Genomic DNA, 25,685 nt, shown 5'->3' on the forward strand with positions numbered 1-25,685 from the left:
GATACTGTAAAATAAATGTAAGAAAAATAGTGACTCATCTATGAGCAAAAGCAGCATGACTTTAACAGTGCAAGGGAATCTGTTCTGACTTTTTCACCTGCTAACCGTAAATTTGTCTTAGTTCATAACAAAGTTCTTCATATTTGGATTTCTGTCTTTGCAAACCTGGGAGGAAGAGGGAATAATTTGTTGACTGGCTTCTGGCTTTACAATCAAGAGAACAGTTACTACTTGCGTATTTAAAATGTGAAATGTGATTGGTGGATATATATTGGTGGGTGAGAAAATCCCTGAGGTATACCTCTGCTATAACCAGAGGTGCATAGCCTGTGATTCATCACAGAGAGTTTACTCATTTGCTTATTGTATAATCACGTCATACATTTAGAATTGTCTAAAATATTTTTCATAAAATGTCTTTTTATCCTCTTTTTGCAGACATTTTTATGATAACCCTATCCAGCTTGTTGGAAAATCTGCTTTTCAACACTTACCAGAACTCAGAACTCTGTATGTGTTTATTTTTTTTATCTAATTGTCTTTATACATTGCAATATTAAGAGTTTTCCCACACTTCCCTCACAACAATTGTATTGAAATGGTGCTTTTAAATTCTAGGACTTTAAACGGTGCTTCACAGATAACGGAGTTTCCTGATCTGACAGGGACCACAAGTCTGGAGAGTTTGTAAGTGCTAGAGAAGTATTTTTGCTTTTTTTTTTTTTTTGGATGCTGTCTTATTCTAAGGAATATATAATGTCCTAAAAAAATATACTTGTTTTGCAATCTTTAAAAATTTATCTTTTTCTTTTTTCTTTTAATAAATACTTTAAACAGGACACTCACAGGAGCACAGATCACCTCTCTCCCCAAATCAGCTTGTGACCAGTTACCTAATCTCCAAGTGCTGTACGTTTCAGTAAGATCATTAACTTTACACTAATGCACGAGATTAATGGACAAATGAAATCATTATGATTTCAAAATTACCCAATTACTGCTACTTCTGTATATCATGTTACTTCTTAGAAATTCATCTCGGGGAGTGTGCTGCCATGTTACTCAAAATGTTCACAACCCACTTATCAGTATTTCCCATATGTTGCTGAAAAAGATAATTACTTTGCATATTTTTAGGAAAGGGTAAAAGAGTTCTTGTTCAAAAATTGGGTTTTTTTTTTCAAAAAACAGCAGAACTGCCTGATTTTCATTCATTCTGTCTCTCCTGCAGTAGTCTGGGGTTTTTTTTCCTTACTGAGGCAGATAATGCAGTGAAGCGAATGGAAATTACAATTGGGTAGGGAGCGCAGTTTTGTGTCCTTATGCTCCTCTTGTAGTTTCTTTTCCAACCAGACATAAGTAGCTGACTGAAATTTTAATAGACTATTCCTTAGCATAGTTGGGGAATAGTTTTAAATATTCAATACTGTTTTAGCTTGGAAATTTCCTTGGAGTTTGCTTAATCACTAACGAAAGTAATCATTGTGTCTGCTTCTTTGAGAATGAGCCAACAGCACTTTCCTCTATGTATTACATCACTAGGAATGTATTTGGTATTAGTTCTCTGGCCAACATTGAAATAGCATTAATTATAACACATTATTTGAATACCAGCGTGGATGTCATGAACATTTCCATAAAAAATTAAGTTTTAGTTGACTTGATATAATTCTTTCCAGAATGATAAAAGACTGAAAGTGTGTTGCCAGAAGAAAGTCTGCACACAGACTTGTTTAAATATGTCCTGTATTATTAAAAAACAATAAATAATATCAAAACAGAAGGCAAATAAATACTATAGTAATTAATAAATTTTACGGCTCAGAGTAGACTAGGACTGTCCATTGGAAATTCACTTTTTTTTTTTAGTATCACCCTGTATTATTAGAGCTGATATTTAAAAAGTTGAGGAGCCAGTTTAACAGCAATTTCATGTACTCAGTTGCTCTTTCCCCATTCCCATCAGATTGGAATGAGCCTGCTAAGCCCATATTTCGGTTTGCACGTGAGTTTTGCTGGTGCCATGAAGCATGGCAGTGCACTGAACTCCACAAGTTTCTTGGACGCTGCAATCTTGAAGGGGCTTCCTGGCTCAAATGCATGCACAAACCCTGCTTTGAAAGACAATTTGTGCATCCTACCTAGCCACCAGTACTTGCAAATGTGAATGAATATGCACAGAGGCTTCCTGGGTGTCTGCGCTCCTGCAGTAAAGGTGTATGTGAGAATGCAGTCCCAGCAGTCCCCAAGAGGCTGCCCTCAGCACAGCTGGGTATGCAGCTCAGCAGGGGAACTAAAACCACTTGCTCTCTGGTGCTGCCAAGAGCCTCATGTATTAACAGAGTGGGGAAAAAGTCCTTAAACAAGTAAAATATTTCCTGGAGCTCTTACCCCAAACCCTTCTCCCCTTGGTTTCTGTTTTGTTTTCTTTTTCCTGTGTGTGACAAGGGAGTGTCAGTATGTACAAAATATAAGCTGATACCATACTTTTAAGAAGACCTAAGTCACAAATCTGTGCGTGACAGAATAGCCACAGTCCACCAGACATACCAAACATTTTCTACCTTGGCCCTAAAGCCTGCAGCTCACTTGAATTCTCCTGTCATGCCTGATTTGGACCACAGAGTACCTGTGAAAAGTAAAAAACAGAGGCCATAATCTTTCCTGCTATAACAAAATATACACATATATTGATGATAGACTTTGTCCGTATTAAAAGCAGAGCAGTATACCTTAAAAACACACATGGCCATTACTTGCACCACATATAATAGTCTAAATGGCCCTATTGGAACAGTAACAGTGAAAATATATTTTTACCAAGGAATTAAACAGGTGAAGATGAGCCAGTTTTAAAGAATTTGAAACAGGAGTGAAAAGAGATTACTCTTTTACATGATAATATTGGATAACTGTGGAACAGGACATTTATCCTAATTATAGGCATAAGTTATTTTTTCTGTATTCTTTTACTAGCAAATTTCCCATTCAGTTTTCCCTGAGCAACATAGGATAAGACTGTTGGGTGGTGGGGGTGGGTGTTTGGTTCCTTTTTTTTTTTTCCCTTCCAATTTTTGCAAATTGCCTGGGTTTGGTTTTGATTAGTTATATTATACTATAAATCAGTCCAGATGTTTCAGTTATTCTGTAATTTGTTGAGTTTTGGCTCAAGTCTTTTTAAGTTTTTTTTCCCCGATGTAGTGATTGATTTCAAAGCCAGTTACAATATTTTTTTAACCATTTCCCTCGGTTATAACAGCCTAAGGATCAGAGGCAATAGTACCTAATTAAAAGTGTATAATGGAAAGTTGATTACAGTCCATTGTGATTGTTACCAGAGAAATACAGGGTCTTCTCTGAAAAAAATATAGATATATGTATTTTGTAGATTATTTTAAATGGTTTAGATATTTGTCAGAATTTAAACATGATGAATATGAAGTCTGTGATGTAAATCCAATACTCCTTATAAGCAGATAGCCAATATCATTACTGTAAAACACTCCGCAGAAGCCTACGCTTTAGGCAGGAAGTCTTCAGACAATGCAAGAGATTTGCAAAAGTAGGATATGGAGTTAATACATCTTGTCTTTTCTCCTCTTCTCGTCTCCTCAGTTAGAAATCAAAATCTGACATATGAGAGATGATAAATGAGTTTGCACATTTCTATTCTTCTGTGAATGTGGATAAAACAAAGTTATTTTAAATTGAGCATGAAGGTAGAAAATGAAAGATCCTTTTCTTTTAATGTTACTTTGATGATAATTTTTACTTTTCTTGTGTATTACAGGGATCTGTCTTATAACCTGCTGGAAGATTTACCCTGTTTTACTGCATGTAAAAAACTCCAAAAAATGTAAGCATCAAACTACCCTAAAAAGCCTAAAAAGAAGCGTCTATATACAAATGTGGTTGAGCATCATTAGCTTGGTTATTGCTGGCTGGGTTGACATGTCCCAAGTATATACCCTTAACACTATATTGAAGTAGATCACAGACAATCTAAAACACCCCAAAGTGTCCTCCAGGTGTTTTTGAAACTGAGGAGATTCTTATTGCTATTTCAGTGACTTGCATCACAATGAAATTGGTGAAATCAAAGCAGACACGTTTCGGCAGCTGGCTGCTCTTCGATCTCTGTGAGTACAGCCCTAATAGCCATTCACCCAGGTTCCAAAAAACATGTGCTATGTACTGTTTGCTCGCTATATACCCCGAAACAACCTTGTTCCTGTTTTTCCTCACTTTGATCTTTCACCCATTAGGTTATAACTGTGAAAGGAAAACATTGTGAAGTTTAGCATCTGCAGCAGTTAATTCAAAGATGCAAACTTATAGCTATAAAAGCTGTTACTTCTAAATGTTTCTGATGGAGGTGGAGAAAGATACTAAGCCAGAGCTGATATCTGTTGGCAGGTTCACATAATAATTAGCCTTAGGGAACATGAAATCTTTTTACAGAGAACAGTTTCTTAAGAAATAGAGTCCAGTCATGTGCAGGCTTCTAGTTTTCACACAGACAGATGTGCTAGCAGAGTAAATTTTTCAAGAAATTACTCATGATTTTAAGTTTTCACAGGATCAAATCCATACTTTTTTTACGAGTTGCTTTCAATCTTTTTGATTTTTTCTGGGGTCAGTGAAGATTGAGATTAGGAAGTTAAGTTTACTGACAATGGATTTTCTTAGTCACATCATGAGGACCTCTTAGAAGTAGTCCATGTACCCCACCCTTCTTTCTGATGCCTTAGGAAGCTGTGAAGCAGAATGAAAATAACTGTCTTAGACTGTAGAAGGCATTAAGATGTTTTCAGAAAGTTTGTCTGTTTAATAACTAACACCATTAACTAACATAATTTAAAAATGGAAAAAAGATTTTGCACTATGAGATATGCAGAAGCATATTGCAAATATTTGCATGTAATTAATACCTTTTTTATATTTAGGCCTCCTAATCAAGTGTATGAAAACTTCCATATTCACTCAGTGGGTATGTAATTTTCCACTCACTTTTCTTGTAGGGATTTAGCTTGGAACAAAATTAAAATTATTCACCCCAATGCCTTCTCCTCTTTACCATCTCTGATCAAACTGTAAGTATTCGTATATCTTTTACATTCCAGTTTTCACATTTTTCTTGCAAAAGCATACAGAAATTTAATAACTTGCTGTCCCAGCAGAAACTGAGGATTTCTGTATTCTGTTCTGTTGAATCCATATCTAAATGCCTGCTTTCTTGTACTTCACCAATTCCCGTAGGTATTATGGCAAAACTGCGTATAACACTATGTAATCAGAGTCATTTGAGGTCCATGAAGAGTATCAGTGCATCTGCCTTTCTTCATTCAATTTGTTAGTAGCTTAGTCGCTTGTAGCAGTGGGGAGTATTTCCTGTTGGCTGTGTTTCAGGACTAAGGAACTGGATTAAAAAATAAGTAAGAAGCATTTTCCAGTATGCATCTTTATTTCGTCACTCCTCATTTGACAAAATAGTCTTTCTTCTTTCGCAAGTTCAGCCAGAGTAGTTAACGATCAAAACATCAGCAGCCAATTTTTCAGGCCTTGTTCACAAACACTTCTCAGTCCTTACTTTTTCCTACTTCCCACTGTCATTTTAATGCCTCTTCAAGGTTGTCATGGTTTAACCCTGGCTGGTGACTAAGCCCCACACAGCTGCTCACTCATTACCCCTACAGTGGGATGGGGGAGAGAATTGGAAGAGTAAAGGTGAGAAAACTCTTGGGCTGAGATAAATACAGTTTAATAGGTAAAGCAAAAGCCCCACACACAAGCAAAACAAAGCAAGGAATTAATTCACTACTTCCCATTGGCAGGCAAGTGTTCAGCCATCCCCAGGAGAGCAGGGCTCCATCACGGATGATGGTTGTTTGGGAAGACAAATGCCATAACGCCAAATGTCCCCCCCCTTCCTTCCTTTCCTCCAGCCTATATACTCAGCATGATGTCCCATGGTATGGAATATCCCTTTGGCCAGTTCAGGTCAGCTGTCCTGGCTGTCCCCCCTACCAGTTGCCTGTGCCTCTCAAGCCCTCTCGCTAGCAGGCCTTGAGAAACTGAAAAGTCCTTGAATTCATACAAACGTTACCCAGCAGCAACCAAAACCATCCGTGTGTTATCAACATTGTTCTCGTACCAAATCCAAAACACAGCATGGCACCAGCTACTAAGAAGAAAATTAAATTCATCCCAGCTGAAACCAGAACAGAGGTGAATCCCTGAGGCATTGGTTGTTTGGGGAAAACATGAAAAAAAATGCCTCTGGAGTCATCCTGCTGTATGGCTGTCACAGATACCTTGCTGCGCATTCGCTCACAAATAATCCAGTAGCTGCTGGGAAACCTAAATTTGGAAAGGGATATTCATTTCTTTCCATGTGCAAAGCCCTCTGAATGGTGCACTGAAAAATGTCCATAAAGACAGTGTTGTCCATGACATCCCTTTTGGGGCCACCCTCAGAACTTTCCTATTGTGTGAGGTAAGCAATAAGTTGTACATTTGGTCACTAGCACAGAACAGTCAGAGAGGGTTAAAGAGAAAAGCTCTTTAACACACGCACCGTAACACAGTGTTCCCTGAAACGCTAGTCCCTAACCACAGTCAGTGGTCATTTTTACCATTGCGGTAGAACCAGAATTTCACCTTTGGTAGTTAATTGTGTTGGGAGCAAGAGGACACACGCTAAACCAGACAGACAGAAGACCAGTCCATCAACATACTTTATCTTATGTCTAGCCCTTAGATTTCAGCAGATAGTCCAAGAGACAGGAACTTTGCTGTTCAGCCTTGGGCATAAAAGCATTTCAGCAGCATTAGACTCCCTTCTTCCTCCTTACTGACTGTTGACCTTATTTTTATTTTTTTTTATATATATATATATACACACACTTAAGTATTTCAGTGTAGACAATTGTGAAGAGGACTGAAAATGTTCATAGAATAAATGGAAGAGAGAGTGAGAAACAGAGAACAGAATACCTCTGGACTTCCTGCCTGATTACTTTACCACATCTCCTTGACCGCTGTCTCTTTTTTCGTTCGCCTGTTTTACCTTCACCAAATTATGTATTTGCATCCATCTGCGCTGTCTTCCCTCAGCTCCTCAGACAAAGCTCAGCTTAGAACTGTCACCTGAACCTGCTCCAGCCCAGACCTGTCCTACCCTGTAACACATCTTCCCCATACACCTGATCTGCTCCCTGTGGAGTTTTCATGGCAGCCATACCATCCAGCATACCACTGGATCTCTTAAACCGTGGGAGGCTGTTCTGGTGCTGGCTGTCTTTAATTCAAACAATCTAATTAACAGATTTTAAATTCACTTGCTAGTCTCAAAACTGGCACTGTGAATGCTTGGAGTCCAAATCTGACAACAGACTTAGCTAACCGCTCGATATTACTGTTAGCTTTCTGCTAGGCACATAGGTGCAGACTCCTGAGTGGTGCTGCAGCTTCGCTCTGCTGACTGGGGCCTGTGTTCAATGCAGTCATTTTTGATAGAGTTAGAAAAGTCTAACCTGTTTTTCCAACATGACGCTTCTAGTGCTGAAGGAAAAAAAATTAAAACCTGTAAGCTGATTTTTATTTGCTGTTATGCAGGGATGTGTCATCCAACCTTTTGTCCTCTTTTCCTGTGACGGGGCTACATGGTTTAACTCATTTAAAATTAACAGGAAATCATGCCCTACAAAGTTTGATATCATCTGAAAATTTTCCAGAACTCAAGTGAGTATATCATTAAAACTAATAAGTCACATTTGTGTTCATGTGCAATGGAAGGTGTGTCAGTGTGTAACGCATGTTACTTCGTATTGTCAGTCTTTGATGTGTGCTATTAAAACTAAAGCAAATATGACAAAAATGATAACTTTTTTATTATGCTTACTTTTACCTGAAGGAACTATGAAGAGTTTTGAAATATTAACTCCAGTACTTTCTTAATACGAGCCACATCTGCTTCCTAGTGATATGTTTCAAAAGCTGTTAAAACAATATTGCTAGAAGCTTAGTGATATGTCCTTCTTCTACTGGATTGTGCTTACAGAACTTCCATTATTTTTAATGGAACACAGCAAATACCAAGGGAAGAATATACTCCTGAAGTTCCAAAACATTTGACCTCTTTTGTTTGAACATGTTTTTTCTGTAATCCTTTGATTAAGATTCAGATAATACTTTGCCATTATTACTAAAACATTTTGATGCTGGTAATTTTCTGCTGGATGCTCTGTGATAAAGGAAGGAAATGTTCTCTAGAGATCATTTGCAGCTCTGCCAGTCACTAGATGACTATAGAGAAATCACAGTAAAGACAGTTTTGCCTCTGACTTCAGGGTACTTGGGAGTGTCCCCTAACTCTGCCTTGATTTTTATATTTTAATTAGAGGATGCCAAGTGCAACATGTTTTTTGTGTATGTTTTACTGTAAAAGGTTTGAAATCATAGAATTCAAAACAATTAAACTGTGCACATAATTTCAGAATCATAGACTGGTTGGGGTTGGAAGGGACCTCTGGAGGTCATCTTGTCCAGCCACCCCTGGTAAAGCAGGTTCATCTGGAGCAGTTGCCCGGGACCGTGTCCAGACAGCTTTTGAATATCTCCAAGGGTGGAGGTTCCATCTTTATGTCTTTACTAGGTTCCATCTTTATGTCTTTACTAGATTTGCCCTTTGCACTGGAAAAGTCCCATGAGTCTTAGCCAGGAGACAACTCAAGAAGACGTTACCACTAATGAAAAGGGGTGGAGTGTTTGGAGTTATCAGTAAGGGAGTCATCAGCAGAAGTGCAGCGTTGATTAAACCTCTGTGTACAGTACTGGAGAGATCCACACTAGAACAATTCTATGATGGCAGGTTGATATAAACTGAGACAAGAGCTGCGAAAAGTGGTTCCAAGGTTACAAAACAATGCCTTAAAAGTCTTAAACCATGTATTTTTAGTTTGTCACAGAACAGATTGAGCAGTGACTTCATCACAGTGTATGTACTTTATAACATGAACATTCAAAGTTCTAGAGGCCTCACACCTCTCTTACACTAGAGACCTTCAGATTGCTCTCAGAAGCAAGTACCGTAAGAAATCATGAATGGCTAAGACTGAGCTTCTGCCATAATTTTTCTTCTCTTACTGACTTTGCCCACATTTTGAGGCAGGTGACAATTCTAAAATACCTGAAGGTTCTTTAAAAGAATGTGAACACAAGAAAATAGATTACTTCAACGTAGCAAATACATAGTGATGTATATACCATGGCCAAAGGCATGAGAGGTGCTGCAGTAGTCCTAGAATAAGCCACTATTCAACTGAATTACGTAAGATTAGATTTTTTAATTCTCTTATCAAAATTACGCTTCATATGACGTTTCCACCAGTAAAACTATGTACATTGCTGAAATGCAACTACAGTGTAGTTAGTCTGGGTAAGTAGTTAGCAAGGATGTGTCAGACAGTAGCTTAAGTCTTAAAAAAAGGTGCAAAAAGCATGATTAATTTATCTAGAGTTGATTAACATCTGTAAGAACCAGTTATAGCCAGTCAGGAGAGAATGGGGTAAAATTCTGACCTGGAGTCTATAGGGCTTTGACCGTAAATCAAAATGAGGCCAGGACTTTACACAGGATCACCGCACAGGCAATGCATGAAGCCCCAAACTTGAACGGAGATCTAAAACAAAAGGAAATTTCACCCTTTGTAACTGTTGGAACTGGACTGGGTTACAACATTAAACAAATTCCTGTGTAAAAGCTTCCTGCTCATCTAAAGGGGTCATTGCTGTTCAATACACAGACACATCAAAGAGCCAAGCATCCTCTGCCCCACCTTCAGCAATGGCATGAGAATGCTCTACAGAGCTGAGCTGAGCCTGCTATGGCAAGCTTTGGGGCAGTAAAGTCAGGCTGCCAGCCACTCCTTCCTTCTTTATCTCATGCTTTGACTCAGCGCTGTAAAGAACTCCGTGATTTGCTCGTATTTTCTTCATAACTGTCCCTTCCCATTCACCATCAGCCCCACACCTTTGTGAGGTGGAAAATGAGCTTGTGATCTCTGCTGCTTAATCTAAAAACAGAAGAAAAAAAAAAGAGGCATTACTTGCTGCAGGAAGAAAATTCTCAAGGCTACAGATATCATCAGTAAGATAAGCAGAATATAAAAATAAATTCAGCCAGTGTTTCTAAAAGAGTTTAATTTGACAAAGTCCAAATCTAATCACCCTCATCAAATAAGCATCATTCGTAAAAAGGACTGCTTCCAGCACTATATAGCTGACAGTTGTGCTTGGGGTTTTTTTGTGGTTTTTTGTTGTTGTTGCTGTTAAATGTGTCTTTTGCAAGAAAGAAATTCCTCTGTCACCAAGAAACGCTGATACTATTTTTTCTGCATTGCAAAGAATGTTTTGTCCTCTGTGTTCTGGGTCCCAGTCATTCTGTGCAGTTACACTTCGCACACAGATTCAGAAGCATTCACCAGTTTGAGACCTGTATGTATTACTTAGTAACTCAAGGGAAAGAAACTCAAAGTGTTCAGTTTAAGAAAGGGTGCTAGAAAGATCTAGAGAGAGGTTAAGAAATGGGAGTCTTCCTCTTTAAAGATAATTTAAAAGTGGGGTTTTAAGGGGTTGGCTATTTCCTTGAAGCAGTGGACCAGTACAATGTGAGAGGTCCTCACTTCCAGCGTATGACAGACCAGCAGGCTGGTCGGAGTGCAGCGGCGTCTGGACATCTGTCATTATTAAGCACAGAGGGCTGCTGGAATAACCAGGGAATACATCTCCGTTAGTCCCCTGAGCCTAAAAGAGCCCCAGCTGTGTCAATGTCTTCCAAAAGGTCTGAAGCCACAAGTGGCAGTGATCACCTTCCAGAACTGTCAGTGTATCTTCTCATAATTTTTTGGTGTTTATGGGGATTTTTTTTCAGAAAAGGGGCATTTCTAGTTGGGGATTGAGATTGTTAGTCTAGTAACCTATGGGTTTAATGATAATAATATATTTAAAATCGCTTCTGGGAAATAAGTTCAAAATGTTTAATCAAGACAATTCCTTATTTTCAAAGATGGCATACACAGAAATTAGTTAGAAATTAAATATTTAAATCTGCTGGCATGAGGTTGCTTGATAGTTAGATCTTGGTTTATCTTGAACTTTTATTGGACTGAGTACCTTAAAAATACCTTACGTAGCTTTTTGTATTGGGTACAGTATCTGTACCTTTTGTATTTCTGTTGGGAATTAGCAACAATATTGTAAGTATATAGAATCTAAATACCCCAGAATGCACTAATTTAAAAATCACTTTAGAGCTTGGGGTTCTGTTTGTTTCCCTTTGTACCAAGCTTTTGACTGGCACGCAAGTTTTAAGTCCTGTTGGCACTGGGCTCGATTCAGACTGATTTCTTTGAGGATTTTTCAGGGGGTTAGACGTTGCTTGCAATGCTCATTATGTTAATTTATGTGATTAGCCTGTTGAAAGTAATGTGATAGGAGGACCTAGTTCTGTTTTATTCCTTTTAAGTCAGAATAACTTCTAACCATTTCTTTATCTTTTAATTTTTTCATTTATTGGGCTTTTGGAATTAAGGTGAGTTGTTAGGTTTTACTGTGTACTATTGGTGAACTCTGCAAATTAAGTGTCTCTGCTTCCAAAGCATAAAATATTTTTTAAGGAATAGAAGCAGTACGCTACAGAACTTGGATATATGTAGTTCTTTGCTACCCCAGCATTTGCACATCTCCAAAGGAATTAAGTTCAGAATATACCAGAAATGAGCAATTTTCTGACAACAGAAACCCTCAAAATCATTGAAACTCACTGACCTATACTCAGCTATGTGTTAGGAATAACAATGATCTTAAAAGAGTTAGGAATGAGCATCCAGTGTCCTGCAATGACCATGCTCATTTCTAAGACAATTAATAAAGTAAAATATTTTCCTCAGTGATATCTGTTTTCACACACAGTGCCCGATTCATTCACCTTGTGGTTTAGAACACTGCTTTCTTGATCCATGCACAAGAGACAATCTCTTTTTTGCCGTCTTACTGTGAGAACAGTTGGATGTGGAAAGATGTGGATGAAGTTTGAATTCCAAAAGATCTCATCCTCCCAAAACTGCAGAAATTCCGTTTGGGAAGTTATGTTTTGGTATTGCCTGTTAGGAAGGTGGATGCAGTTGTGATCTTTGGATCTGCTTTTTTAAGAGAAAACATTAAGAAAGTAACATAGAGAAACTGTTGAGTTACACTGTAAAATCATTCAAAATCATATAACAGAAATACAGCTCTAAGAGTAACATTCACTCATCAGCAAGGTACACGTCTCCTACCTTCATATCTCCCATGAAAATGCATAAGAAAACTTCATTGTGCCTTTACTAAAATTAGCCTAGAAATCACCTGCATTTGTGATGTGGAATTTTATTTCTGAGTCCTCATTTTGTATTACGATGACTGATTTTTACCCCTAGGTATTTCAGTCGTGGTTATTTCACCAAGTTCCTTTGTGCTAACAGTTGAGGAGTAGTACAATCCAGTAACTCTGGTGCTAAACTAGTATCATGGCATGCTTCCTTTTTTTCTTCTACAGGGTCATGGAAATGCCTTATGCTTATCAGTGCTGTGCCTTTGGAGTTTGTGAGAGCCACTACAAAATTTCCAGCCAATGGAACAAAGATGAGAATAGCAGCATTGACGATTTTCACAGAAGGGATGCTGGGTTGTTACAAATTCACGGTAATTGTCATCATTGGCTTTTAAATATACCTGAAGGCTGTGAGCAGCCCGTGATGTTAAACAACTCCAATACTCTTTTACAGTCACGGAGGCAGCCTTTCCCTCTCTCTTGCCTGATAATATGTTATTCAAGCATTCTTATACTTAGCAAACTCATTTTTCAAGTCTGCCTTTTCTTCAGAAATCTCACTTGTTCATCTTTCCATCTAAATAATAACTATAATAATGTGGGAAGTAAAATCTTCCCTTTATGTGAGAGACCGGGAAGTGGTGCTGGTATGTAACCCCACCCAAGAGCAGGCCAGCAAAGATCTAGTTTCTCGGCGGTCTTGGAAACAGCAATGCACCCTTGGCTCTCCTGCTGCCCACATGCTTCAGGATGAGTCGTGGAGCTTACATGGCTACTTTGGCATAGCTGTTGATATTTTTCTTCCCAGCACTTCCTGGGTACCAGAGAGGGCATCTGCTCTCCAGGACAGATGACTACTATATTTTTCTTCCCCTTCAGCACAAGGTCTGTTAATTGACCTGTTACCTGTTACGTAGGTGCACTTATACATGTTATACCATCCTGCTGCTTTCTGTGCCATCTCTGCTCCTGCGAACTAAGTCTCAGTTCAGGGCTAGCCCCAGCAAAAATAGAGCCAAGAACATGTGGTAAGGTGTTGACGTGAGGAACACAGAAAAACTTGGGTTAATTCTTAGTAGCCTGGTGCAACAGCAGAATTCATATTTTGAACTCCTTCCTAGGCAGTCGTCACACTGCAAATTAGGTAATAGAGACCGTATCTGTAAGTGATTATTTTCAGAGAAGTGATGTAACCTTTTAAATAATCCTGAGTACAGTATTTCAAAACCAGGTAGGCATGCATCTGCTTCTGCTCGCAGTTTGGCGGGCAAAGGGACAAGACCAGGCCTTAAATACCACAGATATTTTTGCAATTTGTACTAAAAGAAGTTTTCCTGAAAATTGCAATATCAAATCTGGGTATTTTCTCTCCCACAGATGAGCGTGACTTTGAAGATTTTTTTCTTGACTTTGAAGAAGATTTGAAAGCTCATCATTCAGTGCAATGCTCACCTTCTCCAGGTATGAAACTGCCAGACAGATAGGAGTCCAAGCACAGTATTACCAGATATTCTAGATGCAGTGCAAACTCTGAATCTGATACTAGGATTGTAACATGATGTTTTGCAATAAATTGATGAGATTAATACAAATACTTGGCACAGTAACATAACATTTTGCATTGCAGTCCAGAACACTATGCAGCTACTAAATCCATATAGGAACATAACAAAAGTTTTACCCAGTCCTGAAGCAGATCCTCACTCTGGGCCCCTTTTCACAGGAACTGATCCCCTTAAGGGAATGAGAGAGCAAAGACTGTTCTACCAAGACACAGATGATAAAGGGGAGCAGAATCCTCTCAGTCTTTTGCAAACCTGAAGTAATTCATGTGAACTTCACTGAGTTATTCTATAACTGAGATTCCTGAACAACACACAGTTTAGTTCAATGTCTAGGAAATACGAAGCACTACTGTACTGGTGTACACAGTCCATCGCAAAGGACCCCCAGCACTGTCATTTTTCTTACGGAATGGTGCATCCCTGGCTTCACAGTGTGGCAGAAAGGAAAAAAAATGCATTGATTGAATTGCAAAGCTACAAGCCACCAATTCCACTGAAACTTTCCTTTAAGGCAAGGAAAGAAACATGTCTTTGAAAGGTCACTTCTAGCTTTAACAGCCATGGTCATAAGTTTTACTTGCTTGATTCAGCAAACATTTTCCCTAGCCAGTCTTTCATTGTGAAACATGAACAAAAAACCCCAAGTGACAACTCGTAAGTCAGCATTCATTCCAAGCCAAGATCCTTGTTTGTAACAGCAAATAATAACAAAATTTTTAAAGTTATGTAAAGAGGAATAGAAAAGGCAGGAAGCCAAAGAATTTAGAATTATTTGACCATCACATATTCTCCTATGGCCTAAATATAACTACCGAGTTCACAAAAACATTGCTGTCTCCAAGGCAGGTTATCACCAGACCCAAGAGAAAATTTAGCTTCCATGCTGATCTTTCTAATGGTATCTTAGAAAAACATGCAAACTGACACAATAGAAGCCTACTTGATGGCAACAGCTGCAGTCATATGGAGTGCATCTCAGCTGAGGACTTTGTGTCTTCATGGAGAAGCACAGACCACTGTGACGGACTTGCTTTGAAGGAGTATAGCTGGCTCATACCAAGATAAATAATGTTTCTCAGACTGCAGAGCATTCAGCTTCAATGGCACAATATATGCACCTCAATTCTATGAGAATACACAGCAGGCTTCTATCATAATGACCTGACTTTAGCCACAAGTCACCAGAAGACCCTCCAAAAAGGCAGCACTTCCAAATGCAAAGGCAGCCTTAATTTTCTTTGTGTAAAATTGTGTAATGACATGTTAAAAGGCGGCCAAAGTGCATCTGTCCGTATCCATTACGTCACACTTCACCAGGACTCATTAGCAGCTTGTCCTAGTTTAGTGAGAGGTGGTTTTTTTCAGCTTTTTTTTTTACACACCGACAAACATCTCAGAATTTCTGGAAACTACAGAAAGTTCACATTGCACTTGTACTGCTAGGCACAAGAAGAAACCCATAGACTGTTCGAGTTGAGGAACAAAGACTCATGTGCACCAGTAATGCAACATGCAGCATGCATTTAGCAGCATGTTGTCAACGTCTCAGATTACTCCAAAGGAAAAGCAAATTTCCAGCTCCCCTTTTGGACTGAAATTCACTGCTTGGCTGTGCTGAGAACCTGCAAGACACATGAAATTTAACATCTTAGAAAGCACAAAATTACTTTTCAGTTTACATGGGTTTCCCTTGCCCTTTCTATTTTGTCATTTCAGGTCCCTTCAAACCATGTGACCATCTGTTTGGTAGCTGGCTGATCAGAATTGGAGTGTGGACCATAGTGGGTTTGACCTTCATTTGCAATGCACTGGTGTCTGCTACAGTTTTCAGATCTCCATTGTGTATGTCCTCCATAAAACTTTTGATTGGTTTAATAGCTATTGTAAATGCCTTGATGGGTCTGGCCAGCGGAGTGCTGGCTAGCGTGGATGCATCAACTTTTGGGAGCTTTGCTCAGTACGGAGCACGGTGGGAAAGTGGAATTGGTTGCCAAATAACTGGCCTTCTCTCCATTTTTGCTTCAGAGGCTTCCATTTTCCTTCTTACCTTAGCTGCACTTGAACGTGCATTCTCTGTGAAACACGCTACAAAGTTCGAAACAAAATCCTCCATTGCTAGTGTAAAATTTTCCATTTTCTTTTGCTTTATGTTGGCACTAATCATTGCAGCGATACCACTCCTCACTAGAAGTGAGTATGGGGTTTCTCCACTTTGTCTGCCACTACCGTTTGGAGAACCCACTGCTATGGGCTACATGGTAGCGCTGGTATTGCTGAACTCCCTTTGTTTTCTGGTAATGACTATTGCTTACACAAAGCTCTACTGTAGTTTAGAAAAGGGAGAACTAGACAGCATTTGGGATTGCTCTATGGTCAAACATATAGCCTTGCTACTTTTCACTAATTGCATTCTTTATTGCCCTGTGGCCTTCTTATCTTTTTCCTCCTTACTAAACCTCACTTTTATCAGCCCAGAAGTGATTAAGTCAATACTGCTAGTGATTGTCCCACTGCCTGCATGTCTAAACCCACTCCTTTATATACTTTTCAATCCACACTTTAAGGAGGACTTGGGAAGTCTGCGAAAGCAAACTTTGTTATGGAGGAGATCAAAACATGCTAGCCTGATCTCTGTGAATTCCGAAGACATAGAAAAACAATCTTGTGACTCAACACAAGCATTGGTAACCTTCACAAGTGCCAGCATATCATATGATATGCCTACCAGCAATTCACTAATGCCATCGTCGTACCAAATGACAGAAAGCTGCAATCTTTCATCAGTTGCGTTTGTTCCATGTCGCTAGTTTCAGTGGCAGTAAAGAAAATATCTGTTTACAAAGTTTTTAATCCTGAAAGCAAGTATTGATGTGTGCATATAAGCTAGAGAGTGCCTCTGAATTATTGTTACACACGTCAGAAAACAGACAATGACAAAACTTGCAGCAGGCTGAAAATCCAATACATGAGCCTTCTCAGCCTACTTTGGAAATGCTGGGATGAAGAAACTGAAAGCTTCTGCATTTTGTCCAGTTGTATCAGCTGCTCTCTTTTAAAGTAGAACTACTCAGAAAGGGCATCAGTTGGTGAAGAGCAAAAATAGCATATTAAATTGGTAAGACTTTTTTTCAAAGCATCACCTGATACAGTTTGTTTTCAGGGACTGGTGGGTTTATTCCTGTTTATTGTAATTTGGTTTTAATAATAGGTTTTCAGTGCCATGGTTGTTTTTATAAGCATCTCTGTATGGCCTGCATTCAGCAAGGTGTCTAAATGGAAGAGTAGTCCTGTTCAAGTCCTAAAGGTTTCTGCAGAATAGATTTTGATGAAGTTCCATGTTTGATAAAACTGATTTAATAGTTTAACTGACATTTGGTTTGGTTTTTAGAAGCCATCTGACTTGATAAAGCATTTTTAATTGTCAGCTAAACCTACAGAATTAACATGATGTGAAAGAAGTTAATTAAGATCCTGTTAAGTGCTTGAAATGTAAGTGTAAATGGCAAGCTATTGTCATTTGGATATTTTTCTAGTGAGGTTCTGCACAGTTTAGTCCTGAATTGCTACTATGCCAGTAGAATTACTCCCAGAATTACTGCTGATAAAATTTTCAGATGACTTATAGAATTTGAGGGTGGAAAATACTATACAGAAAGTCATCAATAAAAAAAAGACTGGCATGCTTAGGGCAATTAAAGGACACTAAAGGCACTCACATAGAAACATTCACTTAAGGTAATTTGTCTAGGAACAAAAAAATGTCGTCCTGTTCATGGCATGATCTCTGTCCTGCGAAACAGTGATTCTAGAAACCTTCTAGTTCATGGTCACTAGCCAGTTGAAGATATAGAGGCCACTGTGTCCTTTTGGCCAAGGACAGCCAATATCCTTAGCCAAGGCAATATCAAGGAGTGAAGAGACTGTATGGTCTGTGTTCTTAGCACTGATGCAAGCACTACTGGGATATTTCAAACAGTTCTTGCATTCACATGCTGTAAAGAAGATTGTGAAATTGAAAAGGATATGAATATCATAAACTTAAAACAGCTTAAGAAAGAAGTGATTTGATCACAGTTTATAAGCAGCTACTTTGAGACACAGAAGTTTGAGAGCGGAGGACTACTCATTCAAAAGAAGAATCTGGTAAAATAGATCGGAATTAGACATTAGGGATATGCAGCATAGAAATAAAGGTGTGAATTGTTGGCAGTGACAGTCATCAGCTAGTGGAACTCTGTCATCAAAAAATCTCTAAATTCAAACTGGATATATTGCCAAAAAATGTATTGGAGCAGCTATTGGAATTCAGGGCCTTTTAATGGCTTTGGTTTAGATTAGATTAGCGCAGAGTTCCTCTCTGGCTTTAAATCTGTTAATACTTTGCTGAATCAATGCAGGTATGTTTACACATCAGAAGCATCCCAGTTAGAGAGAAGAGATTTCAGGTCTTTGTCAAGTCAAAATATCTCAGACAACACAGCCACCTTCACTTCCCTAGAATAGCAGTCTTTGACCTCGACCAAGCCATCAGGGGATATTCCAGTATCCTTTTCTCAGGCCTGGCACCTTCTGCTCAAGTAAGCTGATCGTTTAAGACATGAAAGTGCACAAGTTTCCTTTTTTTTGTTGTTAAAAATAGCTCCCCGAGGAGTAACATTTAATAGCCTAGTCCTCACTGCTCAGTTAATGGCCATTCAACCTCCAGGTGAATGAGACTAATTTTTTAACATTACCAAGATTAGGCTAGCCCAGTAATTAAGGTAATCAGTTACAGATGATCTCTGTTGTTCATCTGTTACTGTATATAAAACTTCCTGGGACTCAGGATGGATTTTCACAATGAAGAATTTGTTGCCAACGATAGATATGCCTTGATTTTCTTGTCCATTCACACTGGCGTATTTTTAGATTTGCAGTTACAGATGGCATCAGTTGACTTTGGCTGACGTGTTCATCCTTCAGGAAAAGAAAATGAACCGGTGCCGAAATTATGTATGATAAAGTCAGCTGAGTGCTTATCTTAATCCTTTATCTCCTGTGGCTTTTTAAGCAGTGCAGCGTACAGCTGTAGAACAATGCCTGAAACCACTTTGGATTAAACAGACGATCAGTCAACCATTGCACAATAGCTATTACCATGTTTACTTAGCTTTAATTTAACTGGGGTCCATCTGTGCTGCACTGCTTATGTCAGTGAAATTCCTTTCAGCTCGCTATATTTAAGAAGTTTGTAAAGTGATTTGAGAAGCAAAATAATGTTATAATTCTAAAGACTAGTTAAAGAAAGCCTCTTTTATCAGAACTGTTTTAGCTTGCAGAAAGTCCTAAAGGCTTTGTGTCTTATTTTTGTAAGCATGTTTGAAATATTTTGATCGGATATTGTAAACTTGAAATTGTTAAAATCATTTAATAGATTTTTAAAGTAAAATGTGTAAATATAGAACTGTATTTATTATTACAGTGAAATGCAACCACAGTAAAGGACATGAGATTAAGCCCTGTACAGTTTCATATTGATATTTACTATATTTTCTGCTCATATATATTACTAAATTCATTATCTGTAAATAATATAATGTAAATGTGTAGTGATTGTAAATAGGTGACATGCTTTCTTTTCTATCAGTGTTCAAAACATACGTAAGTTGTAATAAAATGTGACTACACAGTAAAGAGCATTTAATCAGGACCTAACACCTCACAAAACGGCGTGCATCCTCAATTACTCCTTCCAAAGTTATTGTAATACTTACACTAACTTCCCTAGTTTTCCAGAGTTCTCGGTGAAGTATAAATTACAGGTTGCATGCTCCGTTAGGTGTCCTGGGAGAAGAAAAAAAAAAAAGAAAGAATAGTGTTTAATTTCAAGACAGAGTAAGTTTTTCACCAAAACTTTGCTCACAGACCCTTATCAACAGATACTGCTCCCTGTGCACGCTGTCCATATCTCAGTGACGGCCGCTCACCATTGCCACCTGCGAGACTGGCACCTCCGACTGTGTGACACGGGCATGCCCCAGGCCAGACGACGAGCACGCATGCATGAACAGCAGGTCTCAGACCGCACTGAACCACGTAAGGGATGAGGTTCTGCTGCACTAGGCTGCTGCTTCTGGTGAGGCAGCAAGTTCTCCCACATGCTTCCCTATTTTCTCCCCTATCCCTTATGTGGCAGGTGAAGCAGGACGGGGGATTACCAAACAGCTGGAAAAGTTCATCTGATACATGGAGAGAGGCAGTAGCACATCATGTATGAAATCCATAGGATGCAGATGCTAAGGGCCAGTGAAAGGGCGGCCCTAAAACACGGGACTTGGCAAGAGTCAGGTTGCTCAGGCTGCGCTGGAAGTTACGGCTCAGTTGAACTAAAGACAAGCAGCAGCTAAGCACAGTCATGTCATCATCTAGGCATCGAGGAAAGGCAAGACAATGGATGCGTTCCGTTAGGAGGGACAGCAGCACAGGGCAGTTACATGTGCTTCGTTTGTCAGAGACTGTAAGTCGTCTCTGTGAAGTATTTGAGGGAAAGAGGTAAAACACCAATGATGTAAAAGCTCTTGAGAAAGCAATTGTTTGGTCAGGAATTCGTTCCATATGGTAAGTAACAAATTAGAAAGATTTTGAAAAAGTAAGTAAAATGATCCTAGATGTAAATTGATCTTAGCAGGGAGTGTGTAGGTTCTCAGCGTAGATGAGGAGGTTAGAGAGGATGGGGTCACTTCAGCCAGAAGGGCCCGCAGAGAAGTAATTTTGTTGGGCGAGTTTCAGAATAGCCTTACTGAGGTGGGACAGAACCAGCAGTGAATGGGGATGAGAAAGGCATTAATTATCTTTAGGAGTAAAAAAAACAGAAGCATGACAAAGATAGCACAGGGGAGTTCATAAGCCAGGGAGGAGAGAAGGCTTCAAGAGAGGATACAATAGGCAGTTTTATGGGATATTAAGAAGGGTGGTGAAGTTTTGTGAAGGATGAAGAGCTCAAAGTGGATAGAAAAGGATGGAAGCGGTGTGATGGCTGAGAAGATTTAAATGGTAAAAAACCCAGGCAGTAAAGATGCTTTCACATGCACTTACTTGTACCAAACAGCATAAGCAGTATTAGAGCTGGGGGCCATAAAGGAGAAGAATGAAATTGTGTTATCTGAGAAGGGGAGTACTGTGGCTTGAACATGGAAGGGGAAAAGAATTAACTACGAAGAATGAATGGGCTGTTGGAGAAAGCCTCACTGCAGAAGGGACTTGGTACGTGGAAGAAAGATTTTTATTAATTTATGTACCAAATAGTGAGCAGTAGTGCTTGTGGTCACAACTTGGATGTTCTGGGCAATGTACTATCGCGCGTAAGTACAGGTGACTTCTTCCTTAAAGCACTCGTGCCACAGACATATAGTGTTATCTGCAATAACACCTGTAGGAGAGTTTACTGCAGGCTCATGTGATGGGTTATTTAGGTGGAGCAGACGGAGCGAGCCACCAGCTCACTGCTCTGGTACGCTAGGTACATTACTGAGTTGTATCTGGGAACTTGTTCTCAGGGAAGTTGGAGATATGTGAATGGGCAAGGAAAAAGAGCTAGTCAGAGGTACAAGTGAAAGCCATAAAGAAGATGGGGTCACCTGTAAGAAAGGTGGATGGGGATAAAGGCCAAGCCTTAGCAGACACTAGCAGAGAAGCACAGAGAATGATGTTGCACGTGAAATGCTGTATCAGCTGGGCCTGTGGCTTCAGACCTCATTCCCAGAATGGCAGAGAACATCCCTGGGTAACCTGGTGGTCATACTTGATCATGAATTGAGACCAACCACTTCCTTGCTGTTGCTGCTGCTCCGCGTTTGCTTTCTGCCTAAGTGGCCTACATATACTGGACAGCAAGAAAGCTGCTGCCACAGCACAAAGTATCAAACTATCTCCTATCCATGTGCTCTGTAATAGGAATTCCAGCTTTACAGTCTTGAGCACCACTTATTTCTTATGGCTGTTGTGTGAAACACTGGTCTAATAATCTCATCGTCCGCCATTTCTCTGTCATCAGTTTAGGTTGCAGTATGGAAGTCAAGGTCTTGCTGAAAACCTCATTACTCAACCACTTATGAAAAGCTCAAGTAATGAAAAATGTTTGTAGCAAAACTAATGTTCTTTCTTCAGGAAAGCATTGGAAGACAAGAAAGTGGAGACAGAAGAGTAAGAACACGAGTATGGGAAAGCTAGTAACAGAAGACCTGAACTAGGATCACAGCAGCAGCAACAGTGTTAAAAAAACCTTTCCAGATCCACGAGGCACGGTAGTCGTGCAGATGCTCAGGTACTGCAGGAGAACATAGCTCTCAAACTCCAGCAGAGCTGCACTGCTTCCACCAGCAAAGTATAGACCAGCATCTCCACCAAACAAAATAAGTGCCTTGTGTTCTCTTTACGTAAAATGCCAACCAGGGGACAAATCTCTCCTTCCGCCACGTTGTTATTGTAAAAAAATAATGTGGCTATTATTGTATATTATCTAAACTGAGCCTAGGAAATTGATTCAACTCTTTATCTGTCTTTGCTTGAACAGAGTTCCAGAAATTTTAAAGAAAATTTCAAATTTACCCATGCTAATAAAGTAGAAGGAAATCCATGTGTTATACCTAACACTTGCAAGCGTAATGGAAAGAAAAGGCAGCGCCAACATTAAGAACATCTTGTTCACATAATGAGAATCACAGACTTGTGCTCCAGTGACTCTGGAGACATAGGAAATATGAGTATTTTCCCCCCATAAAACAATTTGTTGTGGCATTGTCAAAATTATCTAAGGATCCGATCTCAGTCACAGGAAAAAACAAACATTAAGAATATTCCTCTTGAGAGCTGGCCCACAGCCAGGATTTCTAAAAAACTGAAGTCACAAAGAGTCCACTTAAAATCCCTATTTAATCTTTTTACAGGTGGCAACATTTTCCACTTGTCAAGCAAAAAATATGCTTCATTAACAAGGGAAAAAACTGCCCATTGTGAATTTAAAGACTTCCACTAAGTATTATGCATGCACATACTAAGAGTCTTCTCCAACTGGCCTTAAAAGTCTCAAAACCAATACTTCAAGGAAGTTTCAAACATCTCCTTTATCGTCTAGTGTCATTCTTGGTATGTAATCACTTATGTTTTGACAGATGTCTGCAGTTATTAATTTGGTTCCATGCATAACAACAGCTTCTCAGGACCATCTATAGATGTCACCGCATTTATTATCAGCATTTCCAGTTCATGAACTGACCTTTTCCTTCAAGAAGGAGCTCTCCTGGCCTTCTAAGAAAAAAGGTAGCCATAGTTCTACGTTTGCTCTTTTGTTTGGTGATGACGTGGCATATTTAATACCTGTTAAATTCAGTGTGATCGATCAGCAAGGTGGAAAGCTTATTTGTAGCACTGAATAAGACAGCCATTTCTTTAAAAACAGGGTTTATATACTTACCTCTAGTTTCACCTACAGCTGCTTGAAAATCGTAGGAAGCTTGAAGAAAACAATAAACATCAAATTTTCCACTGGACTTGTCTCCATTTTGCAAGCAAATTTAACACCGGCCCACACCTATCTCCAGTCTGTGGAATACAGAGAGGCTTAAGATGCTCCAGCTGCCAGAACAGTCATCACTTATGCTCACACTTGAAGATCTAAAATCCATCACACTAGGTCCTATCCCAAAATACAAGACAAATAGCAGGCCAAAGTTCACAAGACCTGCCCTGCAAGAAAGCATGTCATTTCACAACTTGCAGGAACAGTCTTTAATCTAGCACTTTTCATTCTGACCCAATTTGCTAACTTAATATTTTAAAAGGCAAAAATAGGACTACGTTCATGAGAGTCCATTTAATGTCATGCAACTTCAGTAGGAATTTCTTAAGGCCAGGAGCTAGTTCTCTGCACCCTGGGCAGGATTTAGGAACTTCATTTACAGTATAAACTCCAGCAACCATTAAAGTCAATCAGCCTTTCCTGCTGGAGAACAGGAATCCCCATGTGTCTGTGCAGAAACTCCTGTTTATATTTTCAAATGTCCTGATAATGATGGAATACGCTGACTGTGTAAGCCCGGTGCGGAGGGGACATACTCAGTGAGTATACCTTTTTGGCACTATCCCGTTCCTTTGTGGCTCACTTCAAAATGCTGTCGCCTTGAAGGCAACCGGACAATTTCTCTGTTCAGCCACAGATTCACCCGACACCGTTGCCCTCCTGTTCATACAAAAGCTGCTGCTCTGGGTGACGCTGCTACTTCCCCACTGCCACCTCTACCTCCTCTGTCCCACTCCTCTCGTGCTGCTGGCTAAGTAATAGCCAAGATGTGCTTCTCACATATCGGTTTAGATTCCAGAAAGCTTTGCCGTTTTGGGGACATGCACTCTTGCTTGCATTTATCCCGGTGAAGGGGAGTCTATATCAGCTCCTAGTTTCAAGAAACTTTCTTCCCAAACTGCGGAATAACGATATGAATTACTAGACCTATTGATGGTATAGGCTGTAGGTCTTGGTGTCCTGCACACTTGGAAATGGTCCCATCATCAGTACACAATAGGCTGATGAAGAGTCAGTGACAGGAGTTACCCAGTCATACGTTACAGTAATATACAACAACTGCAGTCACAGGGCAGTCGGCTGAAAATTTTTCACCTGCTTTTGTGGGCAAGTTTGCATTGCTACCTGCAAAGCCAGTCTAAAACCATTTCAGGGAGCCATGTACTCTGAGGACATGAAGACCTTTCTCATTGCATTCATTTTAAGAATTTTAATTTCCCCTGTGCACAGCATGACAACTATTCAACTACATCTCTCTGCCACCCAGGTTTTGAAAAATAAGATATAAAGAAGATCAGTCATAATGTCTTAAATTTTCTCACTCTTCTAGCACAGATCATTACAGTTAAGAAAACCATCTTAATAGGAGAATGAAGCGAAGCCGGAAGGGATCCACGTGGATGCACAGCACAGGGTCAAATCCTGCAGAAACATGGAGTCCCCTGCATGGGTTAAACACCCCCATCTTGAAATAATCTGCAAACTGCATGAGGAGAGCAAAGTACCAGTCTGCGGTGGGGTGTGGGGGTGTGGGTGATGGAGCACAATGGAGATAAACTGATCCTAACTGGCTGGATAAAAGTGTTATTTGGGAAATAACCCCAGTATGCAAAAATGATTACTTTGAAAGGGAGACAGGTTACCAGTCTAGGGACTACATCACATAATAGAGTAACTGCAAACTAATACATCATTCCTACCCTTTGTGAGGAGTTATTCCTCTGTTATTGAAGGAGTAACTAGGAAAGAGAGCCCTCCGATGCCTACCTTGTGAAGCCAAGCACTTCAAAAGCAGAGGGAGTCGGATGTCTCAGTTCTCGCTGAGCTGATCTGGAAATAACAGCAGTCTTGAAGATCTTATGAAGGAGCAGAGACCTGACACCAAAACTTCCTTAGCCATGTGCGATGACCAGGCCCTTCTCTTGCTTTCACCAGAGCGTTTTCCAACAAATACATCAAGGGAACTATAGCTGCCAGGCCGTGCTGATGTGGTATGAAGGGAATACCTGGAGGAAACTTCGAGCAATGATGCCTATGCCAAAAAAGCAATGGTGCGTCCTGTTGAGGAGGGAAGCAATGAGGTCTACATTAAACTGACCGGCTCCCAAAAGGGCCATGTGTGAATATGGGAGCAGATCTCAGGTATGATGCAGAAGTCCACAGCTTATCTACCTGAAAATTGGCAGACTTG

At 39.6% G+C, this 25,685-nt stretch overlaps 1 protein-coding gene and 1 long non-coding RNA gene across 4 annotated transcripts in view; one reads left to right on the forward strand and one right to left on the reverse strand.

Annotated features, from left to right (window-relative positions):
- Positions 1–19,644, forward strand: part of LGR5 (leucine rich repeat containing G protein-coupled receptor 5) — a 93,528-nt gene extending 73,884 nt beyond the window's left edge. For all 3 annotated transcript variants that reach the window (XM_040595777.1, XM_040595778.1, XM_040595776.1), the window contains 10 exons: positions 439–510; positions 619–687; positions 838–909; positions 3,791–3,856; positions 4,068–4,139; positions 5,022–5,093; positions 7,618–7,743; positions 12,599–12,744; positions 13,751–13,834; positions 15,655–19,644. In XM_040595777.1, coding sequence (XP_040451711.1) covers positions 439–510; positions 619–687; positions 838–909; positions 3,791–3,856; positions 4,068–4,139; positions 5,022–5,093; positions 7,618–7,743; positions 12,599–12,744; positions 13,751–13,834; positions 15,655–16,745 — 1,870 coding nt within the window. In that variant the 3' untranslated portion in view covers positions 16,746–19,644. The remainder of the gene's footprint in view (positions 1–438; positions 511–618; positions 688–837; positions 910–3,790; positions 3,857–4,067; positions 4,140–5,021; positions 5,094–7,617; positions 7,744–12,598; positions 12,745–13,750; positions 13,835–15,654) is intronic.
- Positions 19,645–19,691: 47 nt separating this feature from the next.
- LOC121089027 lies at positions 19,692–25,685 on the reverse strand. The gene is made up of 3 exons (XR_005828103.1): positions 25,262–25,685; positions 23,390–23,517; positions 19,692–19,761 (listed from the first exon to the last, which is right to left on the reverse strand). It is a non-coding gene; the product is annotated as an uncharacterized LOC121089027 (long non-coding RNA).

The sequence above is a fragment of the Falco naumanni genome, chromosome 5 (assembly GCF_017639655.2).
Source record: "Falco naumanni isolate bFalNau1 chromosome 5, bFalNau1.pat, whole genome shotgun sequence".
NCBI lineage: Eukaryota > Metazoa > Chordata > Aves > Falconiformes > Falconidae > Falco > Falco naumanni.